Genomic DNA, 18,263 nt, shown 5'->3' on the forward strand with positions numbered 1-18,263 from the left:
CGGCAATGACCGGGAAATTAATTTTGCGGACGATTGTGGATTTAATACTTAAACTTGTTGATCACACACAACAACCGACCCGGAAGCTTCACCAACCGAAACGACTGATTTCAAACTTCATTCGATCTTTCGATCAATATTCCTCCAATCTGAACAGACTTTGATAGTCTTATAACTCAAAAGCAACAGGATTGCAAGTCTCGCTTACTTCACCATTAATCATGACTACCCTGCCCGCATCCTTTCAGCATGCTAACAAGGCTGCTATCGCCGCAGCTCTTGCTGAGAACTCAGAATCTATCGGGGCAGACGTAGAACCTGGTGAAATCCAGGAGGTCGATATGCAAGCACAGGCAGACGACATTCGCACTGTTTTCAGTCACCCTACCAGCTTCAATGTAAAGGTGCGCAACCGAATTGACTCGCCGCTCTAGAGTATTCATTTTTCTCCTATACAGCATCCTCTATACTCACCCTGGACCCTTTGGTTCGATTCCCCTGCTACTAAAGGCCGTAACCTCCCCCAAACCCCCGTTTCTTCCTTCCCTCAAACTCCCGTTCCTCAGACCCCCAGTGCTGCTGCTGCACAGGGATGGATGGAGGATATCAAAAGAGTCGTCAGTTTTGACAGCGTCGAAGAGTTTTGGGGGTAAGTCCTTTCCCCCTATTTCGAAGACTGAAAACTCACCAAGGCATAGCCTCTACAATCATATTGTACCTCCCTCACAGCTCCCTCAAAAAGCAAATTACTACCTCTTCAAGGTACGTGTTTCCGTAGGATCGCATTATTGTTAATCTAATGGCAGTTTCAGGAGGGTATCATACCTGCATGGGAGGATGAAGCAAACAAGCATGGTGGCAAGTGGAGTATACAGCTACCCAAAGAGAAGAATCGCAGTCAAGTTGATAAAATGTGGCTTTACACTGTATGTCTCCCTTTCATCTCTTGATTTTCCTATTTTGAATGCTCCATAAAGATGCTTGCTGCTATTGGTGAAACCTTCGATCCCCATCTTACAGGCGGGGAGGCATCTGAGCCCAATTCTCAATCGCTTATCACCGGAGTGATCGTATCTACCCGACCGCAGTTCTACCGTTTATCGATTTGGACGCGACTTGCGCCTTCTGGAGATGAAGACAAGTTGCGTGAACGCATCGAGACAGTTGGACGGCACTTCAAGATTAATGTACTAGGCTATCCCGAGACTCAAAAACTGGCCGGTCCTCTCGCAACCGAGGTTGAGTTCCTTTCACACAAAGATTCTGAGAAGAAGGGCAAGGCAGCGAAGAAGCTCGTCATTTGAGTGGGTACACCAGTTGCTATTATATCGATTGAGCAGAGTTCTAGATAGATTGTGCTGGATGTGCCTGATTTATTCGTATGGTGTCCGGACGAATATTCTCATTCTAAGCTCATGCTGATGTTGCGATGCATATTGACACTCAAAATCATGCTGTCCGGTCCTTGACATTTTTACCTGAAGCTGTGCACTGCCGTGCAGGCTTGGCAGTGCAACTACGCCGGGTGTGGAGACAGTGTGACGCTGCGCGTGACGCAGTTGATGTGGCTGCGCATTGGACCCCTGTATAAAGACCCTATGACAACCGCTTCAAACTCAATCAACTTATCTCTTCTCCCTGACCACTCATTTTAACAACCTTAGGCTAGTATCCCACTCAATGTCAGTGTCAAGTTTTTTATCGTCGTTCGCCGATAAGGCTCAGAGTGCCATCAATCAAACCCCTCTTGCCGGCCATGTCCCCGGCATTACCAACGCCACCGACCAACCATCTGCCAATCAATCCGCAGCTCAGGGCGGCCATCGCTCAGTGACATTGGAGGCATTGCAGCATCAAATTCGCTCAATTGGACAACAATATACTACCACCACTCCAGTGCAAAGAATCATCACGTCTGAAAAGGGTGTTGCAATCGATTGCGATGCCCTCGCTAGGGATGCGAAGGTGCAAAGCAAGGAATTGTACACGTGGGGTCAGACACAGCCAGAGGATCTCAAGGACGGTAAGCCGCCTTTTCCGCAACAACGCGACCTAAGCTGATGAAGTTTGGTATCTAGTAACGGACAGATTGGCCTACTTGAACTTTGTTCAGGGATCTCTTGCATCATCGGTTGCGATCAAGCTCAATAATGCACGAGCGCCTTTTAAAGCTCTTCGCGATGCTGAGGCTGTCCTCGCCCCAAAGCGCAACTTTCGTGCTGGATTGCGTACCCAGATTTCTCGTATCGAGCATAGTCAGGACAAGGCTATGGAGCGGAAGCTTCCTGAACTTAAACAGACACTCGCCAAGGCTGAACTTGTCGACGAGCCCCTTGAAAAGGAGCTTGAGATTTTGAAGCGGAAGGCAGTTCGTGAGAGCGAAGCGCAGAAGTGGGACGCTATGCGAGAGGTAAATCACTTCGTGCTGCTATGATGAAAGTTATTCTAATACAATCATTTGTAGTTTGGGGAAAAACTGGTCCTATTGTCGCAGGCTTCCAAGCCTATCATTGCTGCCCTGCCACCTATTCCCCCTTCACCTTCGAGCCCTTACACAGGAGCTCAGGAAACAGGTACTGCTCGTGCTGCGCTTCAGCACGCACTGGATAATTATACTCCCGGGAGCACATACTTCGTCGCACAGTCTGGCGCAAATCTCTCACGGGCTGACACCCAATCATTTGGGGAGAGTCACGCTTCGGAACTGAACAGTCTCGCCAATCCTGGAGCAAACGCTGGTCATCCAGGTGTGCCTATCACACCTCCACCTCAAGCCTCCTATGCGTCAGACGCAGAAAAGTCAAGAGACGCGTCGCACTCTCCTCCTATTGACCCAAGGACACTCAATTTATCTCCTACACCAATTCCGGAAGATCAAGCTCCACCCATCGCTACGGTTGCGGACAGGGGCTCGCTTTCTCCTGTCGTAATCCCGGCAGCTGCACCTACGGTGGCTGAAACCGGTGTTCCCGTACCTGCGAGTGCAACTGGTCCAGGCCCTGCTAGCGGCTCTCTTCGTGACATACGCCGTGCCTCAGATGCTGCGGGGCCACGAAGTGGCGGTCTTCCGGGCAACTCGCCATCTGACGATCTATATGGACAGTCACACGAGACTGCAGCAGAAGAAAAGAGTCGCCTTGAGCGTGAGGAGCGCGAGCGGGTATCCGCGGCGGGGACATCTGGACCCGCTACTTCTGAACACGAGTCTGCCGAGGAGGAGAAGCGCAGACTTGAGCGGGAAGAGAGGGAGCGTGTTCTTGCTAGCGCTGGCACTGACAGCGGAAATGCACACAGTGAGGTCAAAGAGGGTGACGAGCTTCCCCCATACAAGGACTTTGAATAAATAGGGTCTGATATTCTCTATCATCATTATCTCAATTGTTTCGTGGATTTTTTGTATACATCTTCTATAGTTTGTGATTCCATGTACATACCCAAAATCAAGCAACTCATAAGTTATCGCCAAGATTAATGGGGATCGGAAATCGACCATATTTTGCCAGCTTCGTGTCTTCGCGATATAAATCCGCAGGGAAATTACTTTTTCAGATAATCAGTGATTATCAGTCAGGCTCGACTTGTTGATTTTGGTGAAGAACTTTAATTCGGAAGCCGATGTGACCTTAACCCTAATATTAACTCCAGATAACTTAAGGTATACGCACGGTCCCCTTCCTCAAGTTGTTACTCCTTGAACATGGACACTACGGAACTCGAGACATATCAAGTTCAGCTCTCTCAGGTCGAGCTCGCACTCCAAACAGATCCTGAAAGCGCCGGACTTCTCTCCCTCCGCTCGGAGTTACAGGAACTTATCTCTCTCACCCAACAGTCGCTTGCCCAAGCCGCTTCCTCATCGCGCGCAGATTCTGTGCGTAAAACAGCAAACTCGACACCTTCACACACATGGACTGCAGGGAGCGACTGTCTTGCCAAATACTCGGGTGATGGCAGTTGGTATCCTGCACGCATCACCAGCGTTGGCGGCTCTGCAGAGAACCCTGTATACAGCATCATGTTCAAAGGGTACAATACGACGGAATTGGTCAAAGGAGCAGAAATAAAGCCACTACCGCCAAATCACCAGGAGAAAGTATCAGCGCCGAGTAAAAGAAAGCTAACTAAAGCTGAGGACGAGGAGAGGGATCGGAAGAAGAAGCGCAATGAGAAGAAACTCGAGGTCAAAGCTGCAAAAGCTAAGGAGCAACTCGCAAAACAAGCGACGTGGCAGAAGTTTGCTAAGAAGTCTGAGAAGAAGGGCGTCCATATTGCCGGTGTGGCAGGGACCAGCATCTTCAAGACGCCCGACAACCCATTAGGCCGTGGTGCGTATCGTTCTAGTTGGTTATAACACAAACTTCTTGATTTCTGATAACGGCCTTGTAGTCGGCGTTACCGGTAGCGGAAAAGGAATGACGGAAGTCGCGATTCGAGGCAAGCATAAATTTGCGCCAACCGACGAACCAAATGCGTAGATGGCACGGTTGGAGTCCTCTCCTCCATAAGTATGTATGTATGTATCGTACTCATCGCCTCGGAAGCGAGGGGTGTCATGATTCGTGTCATGCTAATTCTCCGTCAACAGCTCGAACTTCACGTCGTCTTATCAAATTATACTAGATGCCCGTTGATGATTCTGTGTTTCCCGTCAATGGCAGGTTTCGCAGGCAAAGACTGGTGTCAATGACGCTTGCAAGTATTGATACCGATAATCTATATGTGATGCATTTCCCCTCTTCTACTTGTCATCAGGATCTCATCACCGCTTTTCTTCTTTCTCGCCTTATTTATCAGAGACTTCGTTGCTGTCGGCACTTGCGAAGCCGATGTCCGTTGGTGTAATCGTACGTTTGTTATGCGTTATTTTGTGCAGAATACGTTTAGACTCACAATTTGTGATGCGTGAAACGGTCCTTGATGGTGCATATGCAGAATATTTGCACCATATAACGACAACATGATGCGATACACAAGAAGGGTCTAGAAGGGATGGCTGTTAATGGTGTATCTCCTGTCCATTTGATGATTACTTACTGATGGGTGCTCGTATGAATACCGTTTTTCATCGTCACGAATACGTATCGCAAACAGCAATCGGTGGGCCATTAATATTTTAATTTTTATTGCACAAAGAAGTCGCAGTGATTTGTGCAGATTGCGTTTTGATTTGAATGACGATCTGGGTGAGCTGTGCTTCTTTGCCGCCTTCCACTTTAAATTGAACCATATTTGCTTCTCGTGACACCGTCTCGCTGGCATGTACCTGACCACCTGCATCGAAGGTGTGATATCCCACTACAGCGCGCTTAACCAGTATCAAGTAAGTATTTTGCGAGACTGGCAGCGCAAATTGATTTCGCCGATGTTACTAGCAAGCTGCCATATCAAAATAACCTGTCATTTTATTCGGCTAGGCGCTTCTATCTGCGAAGCTGGACAGGTCCCGTCTAGCATTCAAGGCCACCACCGATTCGAAACAGTGGTGGACAACTATGTCAACTCTAGTGTTGTGGTATAAAGAGGGTCAACTTGTCATTGATTCCTCAAATTTCGCGTACTGCGCGCAGCTCTGTTTCCAGGGGATCCCTCAGCTGGAAGGTCAGACAGTCCGGCTGAGAGATAAGCGGACACTGGCTCCTCAATATTTACGATTAATGGACACAGGGCTGGTTTTGGGAGTGTGCACCGCTTGACGCATTTACCGCTTTTAGAAATATTGAGACCAAACTTGTCTACGACGTAAAAGCGGGTCCCCCGCTGACAACTCGAAGATGGATGAAATCTGGTCCGAGTCTGTCGATATGAAGGTTGCTGTCAGACTCATCTTCCTCGGAAATAAGCCCTTGGAGAGAAGGCCGCTCGCTGAACATTGTACGCAAAACTATCTCTTCACGCGCTCATCGTCGGTCGCGGAGGGTCGTGGACTTGAGCGTGATGTTGGGGTTTCTTCCTCAAATATGTGTGCTCGACCCTCGAGATGATATTTCACTGATCCATTCTTTGAAATGATGACAAAGGTCAGTCGTCTGTAATACAAAATACCGGTTTTATCAATAATCAGATCTTCAGATCACGATACCACCGCTTCTCGATCACACTGGTTAACATGCATCTGTCCTTTGACACTTGTAGTTCCCTTTCTCCGACGGGCTGTGCATCCAGAACTTGACCAGGCGTGGCGTTGCCCCGGTTGCTGATTGATTGATGTCTACCGAGTCCGAGGGGGAGGATGACAGGACTAGTTAGGCATTCCGGGAGACCAGATTCTGAATGATTGATGCTCCTCGACAGTCCTTCTGGCGATTAATTGTTGACGGGGTACGTGCATTCGGAATTTGGGAAGTAGGAAGGGAAGGGAAGGTGAGTCTGCGTTCTGTGCCTGACTTCGGATGATTGGCATGTACGTGTAACCATGATCCTACCGACGCCAGTTTGCTCGATACTGCACATATCTGGACCGCAGCTTTCAATGCGCTTGTGATATCACTGTCAAGTGAGGAGTAATATTGGGGACCGAGGAACGCCACTGTCGAGTGTACGCTACACGTTTCCCTAATGCCTACCGACCATAAACGGTAATGGTCCCCTACTGTGAAATTCAATCTGTCGGCTTGCCTTCGGCGGCCTTGAGAAGATTCGCAAGTGGATTGCGGCTTTTGGAACGCTTTAGTATCGGCGTCGTAGACATGGGTTCTGTGATTTATCTGCTTCTATTAATTGCTCAATGTCTATAGCAGATGAATATCATTAATATTGTAGTGGGAGATGTCTTGCTCGTTTGTATATCTAGAAATGAGTACTCGCTGTACCATCTTCAGTCAAAATTTAGTCACATGGACCTCGAATATTGGCGCCGGCCCCTGCCCCTGCCCATCAAGATGACGAAGCCGCCTACGCGCCAGATTGATTAAAACGCCTGATAGCTCTTCAAAGGTCTGCAACTATAGGGTAGCTGGAACTCCTTGCTCAAGATCTGGACGTCATTAATTAGGCAGACTTTGGTAGGAGCGGCATTTGGTTGGATCCAGTGATTTGGGTCTGTTGTACTGTTCTCGGCGTTCTTGCGCGTGTGGGTAGTTTGCCAGCCTGTCCAGGCCCAGAACTCGTTCCATATTGCTCGTTAGAGTTATTTGCATGGTCGCTCGATCGTCTCGTCTTGTATTGGCCCGGATGTGAACGCTTCAGCCACCGTTAATTAGTACGGTACCAGGTTGCTGCAATTGCAAGTAGCACGGCTCGTTTGTATAATCAGCTCCATGAGGCGTAACCGCCGGTGTCGGAGAACGCCTATTAATGTCATCCCCTTGCACAATTTAGTTACATCGTATCAGTCGTTCAGATTTCCTCGACGGGTGGGGTTGCCCGCAAAGTTCATATCTAAATACATCTGAGGGTCTCCTAGTAAACAGCCACATGGAAACTGTCGAAGGAACCAGAAAAAAAACTGTAACTGCTGAATCATAAGTGAACGATGCGGTTAAGGAAATACAAAAGAAATCAATGCGAGGGAAGTCTCGCAAGAGCAGGGGGGATTTTATGAGGTGGGAACTTGACCGGAAAAATATGCTATGGAGAAGGCTGAACGGCAATCTGTTATCTGTATTACTCTGAGGTGAGCTGACGTTGGTCAACACCGCTCAACGATATGCCGGTTCCCAAAAATACACGATCACCATCTCTGGTACCAGTAGTAGTAGCACCGATATTTGCGGAGTCAGATGGGTAGCTGATAGCTGTATGGTCGATGACATCAACCGAATGTCGTCGCATGGGAAAGCCTGCTCCGTGCGCCGCCATTACTTCGGTGGAGAGATTCAAAAACTGTGGTAGAGTGGTCGTAAGTACTCCGCCGAAGAATGGAAAGAGGGATTAGCTTACCACCTGCTCTTCTTCCAGCGTATTTTCATGAAGACGGCGGTTTGTGTTCTGCATGTGCACGAGCAACGTTCTGATGCTGCGAGAGCTCAGACCCCGGTAGGTAGAAACGCGCTCGAGGTCAAGCGGAGCTGTGTTGACGAGACGCAGCTGCTCGTGTAAATACAGAACATAATGCTCGAGACATTCTAGATAGTGGCGTTTTTTCTCGTGTGACGAAATAGTATCTCTGTAAAATATCGCTCAAGGTCTGGAGGTGAATTCCTTGAACAAGGTAACTTACGGATCGGTAGGAATAAAACCTATCTCTTCAGCAACGGCACGTTGCCGGGCCTTGCGTTGACTCTCTGTCTTACTTGTGTTAGGTGCAGCGGAGGCAGGAGCCTGATTGCCTACGTTCACTGCTTTGAGACTGCTCGCGCTGTGTCGGGTGAGACAATGACGAGGAGAGAGTTGCGGAGATTGGAGCAGACGGCGTTGAAAGGTCTGTAAGAAGTTCCGAGGGGGTTGGGAAAAGAAGTTGGGGCGCATTTGCATAATAATCGAGGATATCGGTATTGGTGGTTGTAGCTGGCGGGGGGGCTTGATTCAAAGAAGGGGGGTATGGGACGTGGTGATCATAGTACGTTTGCTCCAGGTACGGTGGAGTAATCTGACGAGTGGAGCTTGCCACGTGAGGTGGGCCGTAGGGGACTGGGACTGGGACTGGAGCATGTAAATGGATTTGTGCCTGAATCTCTGAGTAGTCGTATGATTGAATAGGTGGGTAGGAATAATTCAACGGGATTGAAGCATCTTCAGCTAGGCCGTAGGTGTCTACGGAGTGTCGTCTAGTACTATTGTTGTAGTCTGAACTTGGAGGAAGATGCAAGGTAATAGCGTCGGTAAAATATTGAGAATCAAAGTCGGCAGATTGCTGTTGAGAGATGGGATACATGTTTGCTGGGATGAGGAGTGAGTGAAGGGTGGGGCTAAATATGGAGGAATAATAAATTAGAAATGGCGATGATATGGAGATGCAGACCTGTATAATATAATTGATTAGATTCGTTAGATGGAAATTGGGTGGCAAGGTGAACTGGATCGGGCCAAGACAGGCGAGGCAAATGAATGGACGCCGATGAAGGCCAAGGTTCAGGATGACTGAGGACTCGAGATACGTTTATGGATCCTCGCAGATCATCATTAGATGGGTCACGTCAAATGAGCCGTAATACCGCAAGGCTGGCCTAAGGGTTTTGGAGTAAAGGTTAATTCAGTTGTGATCCAGGTTGTCATCACTCAAACATAAGCAATTGAATGGAGACTTGGATGATCAACCATGTGGCAACGAGATGGTCGGCTTTCGCGTAACTAGTAACATAACGAAAACATATAGTAATGTTCGGTTCAAAGTTAAAAACAACGAGGTTCAAAGAGAGATAGGACAAGTTGGAAGCTTGAATAAATTGTCAGGAACTGATGTTGAGTTCGGATTCCGAGGGCAAGCGTAGGTCGTCACGGAGAGTCGCGGACTTGAATTTGGGCTTTCGCGGTTATCAAGCCTCATATATGGGCCGCGGGCCCGGATCGTGGCGCCAGAAGCCACCATCACTCGCCGCAAAATCTGCGGTTATACCAAGATCGCCGATCTTAATTTATACCAGTTGGGTTGGTACTCCTCCCCTCTCGATCGCCGTCTCTCCGATCCGAACGTTGTCATATCCCATATATATATTCACTACTCCAGCCATGTTTCTCCTCCATTCCAATGAATTCTACAATATCCATCCATCCCTCTCTCAGCTATCAGTCTCCGAGTCCTACTATAACCGGCTTTCCATCATATGACTCGCCACCCCCTTATCATTATCCAACTCACCAGGGTCCTTCTCCATATGTCTTCCCCCAACAGAAAGACGACTCTTCCTTCATAAAGTCTAGATTATCCGAGAGTCCCGTATCTACTACTTTTACGGACCAATCTTCCGATACCTCGTCCGTCGAACACCCATCCCGTGATAATTCACACAGAGCATCTCGTTTCACTATCGCCCACCCATACGCACGCCTTTACGCAAAGAAGGATGGTTCAAAGCGACGAAAAATCTGGAACCACGTCCTCGAGAAACAACTCTTCTCTCCTCAGGAGTTGTCCGTCCTTTATTCACTTCAACTCACTTACAATTAATTTCGTTTTTAGGTCAACTATGGGCGCACCACATAGACGTACCATTTATATCGCCTCTCTCGAGGCTCACATCGATCGGCTACACAATCAGCTGCTCGGAATCGGCCTTTACCCAATCCCATTTCAGCGTCTCGAACCATACCGGGGCCTCAATTCAAAGACGGCCAAGGTAACAAAACAATTTCTATTTACGTTTTCAACCGTTCATTTTATCTCATAGAGTATGGTAGGCGGGCTTGCAACACGATGCTACCCATACAAAGCTTAAGTTGCTAGAGCTAGAACGTTCGGTACATTTTTCGTCCACTTACCTCCACATATTAAACTAATTTGCTCCAGAACAATAATCTCCACAAGCTCCTCGGCACCCAAGCAACTTCAACCTCCTCCATTTCTCTTGAAGCAGATGTCCGCCGTCACTCTATGGATTCATCCGGAATAGCCGTAAACTCAAGGACCGCCATCAATTCTGCAGGCCCGATGATCATGGATTCCCTTGCTTATTCGGCAAGGTCATAGTCCCCTATTTTCGCTACTTTCCAGCCCTCGACCTGCCATGTGCTCAGAACTGTCATTCATAAAACCAACTTATGTATTTCCTTAATCGCTTGTTTATCGCACCTGTATCGTACATAACCGAAGCATGGTATTTCCCATTACTTATGCTACTGCTTACGAGGCCCATCCCCCAGTATATAATAGACCTTTCATTTGCAAGGTTGAACAAGTGTGTACATTAGATAACATTCCCAAATGTGATTACCTCGGGAAATCCCTATAATGTCTCCTTGCCTTCTTGTTCTATCTCAATCTGGTCCATGTACGTTCCCTCCAGCGAAACTAGTCGTAATCGGCAACCGCTGCTGGCCCGTACTTATCGGCAATCAATTGCTCAGATCGAACTTTTTGTTCAATATCAATGCTAACACACCAAGGGATAAGTACATAACCGTCTTCGGTCTATCGCGGTCCCGGCACTGCGTTCATCTGAACTCGTTTGAATTTCCCCAAAAAATGCCCACCGAATAATCTATAGAAAGTTCAAGGATTGCGAGCGAATAAATATTCATGCGTCCTCGAGCTGCGTTCAACGATCAGCCCGTCGTTGAACGTCTTTTATTGCATGCCCCCCCTGGAACGACTGGCATTCCCAGGCAGAACATGTCTAGGCCCCAAAATGTTAGACTTTCGACTTGGCGATAATGACTGCATGCCCCAAACGTTTCCATGGACGTACGAAGGGTACCCATCATCATTAATATTCATTTCCCAAGTTCCGAGTAGAAAATTTTCAACGCCAAGATCACTAGGTAAGTCCTTACAGCAGTATCGCCTCCCTCGTGTCACTGTCCTAGGGGGTAAGGGGCCTTTTTCCAATTATCAGCTGCGACGATCCGGAATTTCGAAAGTGAACGACCCTAATATGACAGGCATCCGAACAGGTTTAGATCTTGCGTTTAAACTCGGAACTACTCCCATATTCCGCTTTTGTCAACTTTGACCCGTGTGTCCTGCTTTGCTTTGCTGCCTTGCGGCCGTCCAGCTCTCTGTGCACCACGTTTTGTGTGATACTTTCTTTGCTGACGCGAGCGCTTTGCAAGGTCAGATGCAACCCTGTCCCGGAAAGCAGCGTCCTGTAGGCTTAGAGAAGCAGCCATTTTTGCCAAGGTATCAGGCGAAGGAGAGCGGGAGCGTGGAGGTGATCTTGACAACTGAGATAAGCGGCTACTGGGCCGGGAAATTGGGTCAGGGGAGCCGAGTGAGTCGGCGCTTGGCCCAGGTTGTGAACACGATGGCACTTCAGTGTTCAAAGAGTTTTGCAGGTCTTTATGCTCTTGCATCTCCGATTCACTGTGCCCATCACCAGTTTCAACCTGGACGCTGTCCTCGTGGTCGTCCAGAATGTTGCCACCTTCGCTTTCGTCATTTTCTTCTCTTCTTCCTCCTCCTCCTCCTCTTCATCGGAGCTGTTCTGATCTGCGCCATCCTGAAGCTGATTTGCTTGGACAGCTTCCATATACTACAGCGTTATTCATAAGAGCTTGAAAGGTGTTGGATGCAAAGGACCTCACCTCTTCTAATGTCTTTTGGTCCTTCTTCGCAAAGCCGCTAGCTGCAACCATTACATCCAATCGGAAACTATCATGTTCACCATTTGATTCGGCTTTAACAGTCTTGAACCTGGGGTACAATGCACTTTCGTACTTGAAACGTCGGCGGAAGAAGGTACGTATACACTCCACATCGCGATTGAAGTACCTTGATGAATGTCATCAAGCTGTATCAAACAAGTTCGAGTACTGCGCACCATTCAGCATTCTCGTGTGACGTGCTGACCATCTGCGGAAAATCAATGACTACCGGTTCGCCACTCTCTCGTCGAATCAGAATATTGAATTCGTTATAATCGCCATGAATGAGCCCCGCCCATGCAAATCGTACAATGATATCCATTAACGTCGAGTATAACTTGCCCGGTGACGGAACATCAGCGATTTGTCGTCTGGATCTACCATGAGAAACAAGGAAAGTGCCAGATGCAACCGTGTGCTTACAGCGGATATGCATCGATTGCTTCCATAAGAATGCAATGCCTAGCTTGATCAACAGGCCTGGGGACAGGGAAATCATGTTCGTGAAGGATCTGAGGTCATTCCGTCAGCGCCACGCTCTCAGTAGATTGCATCGCGAGTCCTGCAGAAACCAAAACTAGCTGACTTTCATAAAAGCCCATTCTTTCTGCGCCGCTAGTCGCGACATGTACATCCACGATGCCGACTTGCGCTTTCCCATATAATCTCTTTTTTCCTTGATGGCACGAAATGAAATGCGACCTAGCCTAATTCCATGAGTGCAAAGTTCATGAAACCTGGCATTGTCAGCAGCTTACCTGTGGAGTTTAAGAACCAATTCGTTGCCCTCCGCGTCTGCGACTATATATACGTCTGTGTCGTGTGATCAGTCACTCCATAGGTGAATATATTGAGAATCGTTAAAGTGAGCACCCACCAGCCTCCTTCCCGACACCAATCTGGTTTCCAACAGAGTACATCGAGTCTCGCTTGGATAATGCACGCATAGCCAAATAATCATACCCGCCATACGTTAGCCTGTAGCCATCATCTGTCCAGAAAGTCAGGGTTACAAGAAAGAACGAACAAAAGGACATGTGCTAACACTTGGAGTTCTGTACTTTCGCAACTAAATTGCGTTTCGCCAAACTCCCGATAAGCTTGTTAACGCCTCCATTCCGAAGGCCGGAGATTTGTACGATGAGTGGAGTTGGGACGACTTCGTGGTTCTTCGATCCAATTTCCACCTGTGTTCAGGTGTTTGAGATAGGGCCATCAGCTTGACGAGGACCCCCTTACTTACTGAAGTCAGTACCCGAAATTCATCCGAGGTGATGTATCGCAGATCTGTTGCGTCGAGCTTCATGATTTGCTTGGTATGCTGCTAGCTGTGAGTATGGCACAAAGTGAAGTGAGACTCGGTACACGAGCTGCAGTGCGATGATATGAGCTGGGTAGAACAAACTTGCATTCAAAAATCTCCGCGAACTCATATTGCCAAATTGGAAATTACCATCGCACAATAGCTACTAAGATCAACGTAAGTACTTACTTTAACTTATACCTTCATCAACGCCTGGTCAAGTAAATTATTGTTGGTTCCCGGAGAGCCCGTACGTGAAGACTACTCGTGGTATGTTTTTGAGATGTTGATGTGATGATATTTTACATAAATCGTCACAGACTACGGCCATTCGATCATTCGTGACCTCACATGACATGCGGTCCAGTGCAATAAACAAAGCCAATAAGGTCTTCCGCGTTCTTAATAGACAGAAAGCCTCACTCGAACCATAGCTTAGGCGACTTCGACGCAGCTGGAAGCCTGCATTTTGACGTCTAGAGAGTTGAATGGTGCCAGGTGTGTCTCATGCGGGCTGCCTTTGTAAATTGCGACATATAACCATACGATTAGACTGCATTTCGTCGTCAAGACCTCTTCAGAGCTGTCTGACGTTGAACGCGAGCGAATATGGAATATTTTCGAGTCCAATATGCACCTGTTGTGAGCTCACGCGATGCTTCATCTTGTACCTCGACTCTCATGATTTGCCCGCTCAGTTATACGACCTCTTCATTTGGCTGGAATCCTCGTTCAAAAAAAGAAGAGATGTTTCACTCACACGCTCGGCTCGTCCTATGTGAGCGATGTGATGATACACCCTCAGGTAGTGAATCAATTCCGTCAGAATTTCGGATAGTTGCATATACTATTTTCCGCTTCGAACGTGAAGCCAAACAAGACGTGGTGTATTGGTAGGTACAATGCCGAAGGCTACAGGTTGGAGACTCCTAGCTCATCAATTGAGAAAAGCTATGAGCTCCAGGTGACCGAAGAATCTCGAGGACTTGGGGTTGGAAAGCTCTTGATGGGTTCTTTGTTCGACATTGGCTCGCGGTGGAGGATGAAGAATGTTATGTTGACCGTCTTTAAAGGTAAGCCTCCGATACATAGCCTCGACTTGCCCTGTCCTCATAAATAGTAGCCAATAGTGCTGCGTCTGCCTTCTACAGATCTTTGGGGTGTGTTTACCCGATCCACATCCCTTGCACTTCCTTGACCAATGAATTCAGCTTTGATCTCGACTCTAGTTCGCCTGGATATGCGGAGGAGGGTGACTGGCAAGATGAGGAATTAGACTGCGACTACGTCATTTTGTCTAAATCTATACCGTGATTTTTGATAATATCACTCTTGATTACAGGTAATCTACTTAATCTAAGGACGGAACTTGATTCTGCGGAAGCAATCCACGTGACCCTCATGTGCGAACTCGGATCTCAAGCCATTGTGTTCTGCACTCTACCGCTACCTTTCTCATTGCGACTCGGAGCCCGCTTGCTTGGGGACACGTATACAACGTCCGCGTCAGAATACCCTTCTACTCTACCATGACACATGTGGCACGCACGCCGCCATTAGATGGGTGACTAGGTCCTGTGGCACACTGTGTGTGTGTGCCTGTGCCTCTGGCGACGGGTTACCCTCCACTATGGCTAGCGCTGACCTTCCGAATCCTATCTCAATTTTCGCTGTTGGTAGCAGAACGGGTTGTGGCCAGCATACGCGACAACTATCAACGACTACCGCCTTCTTACTCTCTTATACAACTCATCCTAACATCTGAAGGTGAGCGAATTGTCCGATATCTCATGTATAGACTTGAGTTCGTGTGCCTCTAGATCTTCCTCATGATCGCTAGTTCCACCCGGTTGGCAGTCTAGAATGGCACCGTGGCATCACATCTGCAATGCCACCAGTGTAATCATGGAGGAGCTGGATGCTTTACGCCTAGCGTTCACATGACAGTCAATTATTGGATAGGGTTAACATGCATGAGGTCGGGACGAGAATGTTCTGTTGGAAATCAATCCGTCAACATAGTAGTATAGATATTTCTTTTTGTTTGGTGTCGCGTTCACTACCTTCAACGTACTTACTAATACATGGTAACTCCGCTCCAGGTACATTCGCTCGTCTCGTTTTCCCCTTCTTCCCCAGTCTGTTCATACTCGACTGGGGTAAGTCTCACTATATGATACTCACATTCCTTACTGACGTAGTACAGGACTTACGAAGTCCTTGTCTCTTTAGGTACATACTATATGAGTCTGTTCATACTCGACTGGGGACTTACGAAGTCCTTGTCTCTTTAGACGTGTGACGTCTCTTAGGTTATGAGCCCTGCTTGACGCAGGCACTGATATTGCTACCGAGACCCATCGGACACTCTCGCACATCGTGAACTCCTGAAATATACCATACCCATTGCATATCACCAAGATCAATATAACACGTGTTTTGAACCATGACTGAAGACCCTCGAGGGTGTGTTGGAATGCTCGGACCCGCTATGTTTGACCAACCAACACATTCACCCGCAAACCTTGGAATCCCAACTATGAACAACTCACGTTCGCCCTCGCGTTCGTGATCTGCCACACCTCACCGTCCAAACATCATTGACGAAAACACATCTGACGAAGATGAGACTCACTTCACACTGAAGAAGTCCATTGACCCATCAAAATTCACCCATCTCCTTCGTCTACGTCCCAAGCTCACATCTACCAACTACTCAACCTGGACAAGCACTGTATACCATGCACTTGAGACCGTTGGGCTACACGTTTATGTAGACCCAGACTTCACGCAGCCACTACACAGCTTACTCAATGAAAGACACCACCCTGTCCATTGGAGCAAGTGAACACGTTCGTCTGCTCAGTCCTCACCTCATGCATGATGGAGGAAGTTATGGCCCAATTAGCACACCTTCAGCATGCCTCCAAAATCTGGACAGATGCGAAACGGCTATACTCGGGTACCACAGCGACAGATTGGACACTCATCATGGCTTCTCTTGTCACCACCAAATATAATGACGGGGAAGACATCAATGCCCATATAGCAAAGATGAAGGGCTATCGCCGTGATCTCATCCTAATGCAATGGGACATCAATGATGAGTTATTCACGTGTTTCCTACATATATCCATGCCGGCAGCTTGGAACTATGTGTTTGCAGCTCTCCCTGACCATTACAAATCTGTCAAAGTTAAATGGCAAATCAGGGACAAGTTCGGCGTCCATACAAGCCAATCAGGCGCATCCAGTACCACATACCAAGCCTTGCGTGGAAACAAAGGCTGAAGCAAACTCAGCCGTACACCCATACCAGGCCAACCTTTCTGTGAGAACTGCAATATCTCTGGTCATTGGACCAAAGAATGCTACTCAAAAGGTGGTGCGAAGCAAGGTCAGGGACCCCATCATGACAAGCAGAAGTTGAAGAGAGATAGTAATAAGGGGGACTGAGAAGGATGACAAATCCCACAAGGGGAAATACAGGTTGAAGTCAGGCAAGAAAGCCAACCAAGCCAGTTGCGGATAAAGATGATGTCAGCGACACTGACAAAGATTCCTCAGACACTGAACACTCATCCTATATCACCAGTCCTCCCTCTCGCTCCCGTTTTGGCTGGATCCTTGATGGGGGATCAACCACTCACATATGCACCGAACAAACAGCCTTTGCTACCTTCACCCCATCAGAGGAGCATATCCAAGGGATCGTGAAAGACGGACCTGTACTCCAAGTCCTTGGACATGGATCAGTACTAGTTAATGTCTCTGTGAAGGGACATTCTGACTGTATTGTCAAATTGATGAATGTCCGATACTGTCCCAATGCCCGTGACAACCTGATGTCAGAAAGCCATATGGACCGAAAAGGGATGGAGATCACGAAGTGAAATGGGCGACTCACCATTAAGAAACCCAATGGCGAGATTGTGATGGAGGGAAGACTAACCAACAACCTATACGAGATCCATAGTGTCATTGCACCACCCACTGTGAGACATGATATTGCCCTCTCTACCTGTTCAGCACCCAACCTCGAATTATGGCATGCTCGCTTTGCCCATATCAGCCTCGATAACCTCCGCTACCTCACCTGACATAACCTCGTGACAGGTATGGACCTCTGAGGCAATGGTGACCTCCCACCATGCAATGGATGTGCGAAAGGGAAACACCCCCAGGCCCCCTTCCCATCTACTGCAACTCGAGCAAAGAAAACTCTTGATCACATCCATATGGATCTCCAAGGTCCATTCGACAAATCCATTCAAGGCTATCTCTACACCCTTGCCATTGTCGATGACCATAGTCGAAAAGGGTGGAAGGAATACTTGAAGTCGAAGGACCAAGCCCCAGCCTTCATCAAGGCACTCATCAAACTGACTCGAGACATACACTGAACATCATGTCAAGATAGTACACTCCGACCGCGGGGGTGAATTCATCAACTCGACACTGGGAAGTTATTTTGAGCAGAAGGGCATCACACATGAATTTTCAGCCCCTTGTACACCTCAGCAAAATGGAGTTGCAGAGCACTTCAACCGAACCACACATGAACATGCTCTTGCAATGCTCGAAGATGCCAGCATGTCAAAATGCTTCTGGCCTGAAGCACATGAGTATGCAAGCTATGTCCAGAACCGAAGCCCAACCAAAGCACTCTCAAAAATTACCCCCAATGAAGTTTTCCATGGTTATAAACCAGATGTATCTACCCTCCGCATTTTCGGCTCTCGCTGTCATGTCCAAGTCTCTCCCAAGTTTCGGAAGAAGCTCG

At 47.9% G+C, this 18,263-nt stretch overlaps 9 protein-coding genes across 9 annotated transcripts; 6 read left to right on the forward strand and 3 right to left on the reverse strand.

Annotated features, from left to right (window-relative positions):
* Positions 1–61: 61 nt before the first annotated feature.
* On the forward strand, positions 62–1,534 carry BJ212DRAFT_1317426 (cap binding protein). The gene is made up of 5 exons (XM_041334252.1): positions 62–404; positions 459–649; positions 699–762; positions 813–926; positions 978–1,534. The coding sequence occupies exons 1-5, from the start codon at positions 222–224 to the stop codon at positions 1,302–1,304; spliced, it is 879 nt and encodes a 292-aa protein (XP_041199251.1). The 5' UTR covers positions 62–221; the 3' UTR covers positions 1,305–1,534.
* Positions 1,535–1,680: 146 nt separating this feature from the next.
* Positions 1,681–3,343, forward strand: BJ212DRAFT_1259387 (Eisosome component PIL1-domain-containing protein; the record flags this gene model as incomplete). Its single annotated transcript, XM_041330018.1, has 3 exons — positions 1,681–2,023; positions 2,079–2,410; positions 2,465–3,343. The coding sequence occupies 3 exons, from the start codon at positions 1,681–1,683 to the stop codon at positions 3,341–3,343; spliced, it is 1,554 nt and encodes a 517-aa protein (XP_041199252.1).
* A 260-nt stretch (positions 3,344–3,603) lies between these two features.
* BJ212DRAFT_1317429 (uncharacterized protein) lies at positions 3,604–4,505 on the forward strand. The gene has a single exon (XM_041334253.1). It carries the CDS (start codon positions 3,698–3,700, stop codon positions 4,349–4,351), a length of 654 nt encoding a protein of 217 aa, XP_041199253.1. The 5' UTR covers positions 3,604–3,697; the 3' UTR covers positions 4,352–4,505.
* A 752-nt stretch (positions 4,506–5,257) lies between these two features.
* Positions 5,258–5,693, forward strand: BJ212DRAFT_1295296 (uncharacterized protein; the record flags this gene model as incomplete). The annotated part of the gene is made up of 2 exons (XM_041332303.1): positions 5,258–5,320; positions 5,415–5,693. 2 exons carry the CDS (start codon positions 5,258–5,260, stop codon positions 5,691–5,693), a joined length of 342 nt encoding a protein of 113 aa, XP_041199254.1.
* A 1,643-nt stretch (positions 5,694–7,336) lies between these two features.
* BJ212DRAFT_318017 (uncharacterized protein) lies at positions 7,337–8,467 on the reverse strand. Its single transcript, XM_041342903.1, has 3 exons — positions 8,159–8,467; positions 7,879–8,104; positions 7,337–7,821 (listed from the first exon to the last, which is right to left on the reverse strand). Exons 1-3 carry the CDS (start codon positions 8,410–8,412, stop codon positions 7,603–7,605), a joined length of 699 nt encoding a protein of 232 aa, XP_041199255.1. The 5' UTR covers positions 8,413–8,467; the 3' UTR covers positions 7,337–7,602.
* Positions 8,468–9,625: 1,158 nt separating this feature from the next.
* Positions 9,626–10,564, forward strand: BJ212DRAFT_1475356 (uncharacterized protein; the record flags this gene model as incomplete). The annotated part of the gene is made up of 4 exons (XM_041339222.1): positions 9,626–10,008; positions 10,058–10,214; positions 10,276–10,335; positions 10,385–10,564. 4 exons carry the CDS (start codon positions 9,626–9,628, stop codon positions 10,562–10,564), a joined length of 780 nt encoding a protein of 259 aa, XP_041199256.1.
* Positions 10,565–11,514: 950 nt separating this feature from the next.
* BJ212DRAFT_1260087 (uncharacterized protein) lies at positions 11,515–11,703 on the reverse strand (the record flags this gene model as incomplete). The annotated part of the gene is made up of 1 exon (XM_041330086.1): positions 11,515–11,703. The coding sequence occupies one exon, from the start codon at positions 11,701–11,703 to the stop codon at positions 11,515–11,517; it is 189 nt and encodes a 62-aa protein (XP_041199257.1).
* Positions 11,681–13,557, reverse strand: BJ212DRAFT_318274 (RIO1-domain-containing protein). The gene is made up of 10 exons (XM_041342904.1): positions 13,421–13,557; positions 13,223–13,364; positions 13,055–13,168; positions 12,936–12,990; positions 12,764–12,884; positions 12,601–12,689; positions 12,354–12,548; positions 12,118–12,304; positions 11,958–12,065; positions 11,681–11,896 (listed from the first exon to the last, which is right to left on the reverse strand). Exons 1-10 carry the CDS (start codon positions 13,481–13,483, stop codon positions 11,894–11,896), a joined length of 1,077 nt encoding a protein of 358 aa, XP_041199258.1. The 5' UTR covers positions 13,484–13,557; the 3' UTR covers positions 11,681–11,893.
* A 279-nt stretch (positions 13,558–13,836) lies between these two features.
* On the forward strand, positions 13,837–14,794 carry BJ212DRAFT_1295299 (acyl-CoA N-acyltransferase; the record flags this gene model as incomplete). Its single annotated transcript, XM_041332304.1, has 8 exons — positions 13,837–13,869; positions 13,920–13,978; positions 14,033–14,122; positions 14,179–14,258; positions 14,286–14,373; positions 14,399–14,553; positions 14,601–14,640; positions 14,692–14,794. The coding sequence occupies 8 exons, from the start codon at positions 13,837–13,839 to the stop codon at positions 14,792–14,794; spliced, it is 648 nt and encodes a 215-aa protein (XP_041199259.1).
* Between the last annotated feature and the right edge of the window lie 3,469 nt (positions 14,795–18,263).

This window comes from Suillus subaureus (genome assembly GCF_016647635.1).
Source record: "Suillus subaureus strain MN1 chromosome Unknown BJ212scaffold_2, whole genome shotgun sequence".
NCBI lineage: Eukaryota > Fungi > Basidiomycota > Agaricomycetes > Boletales > Suillaceae > Suillus > Suillus subaureus.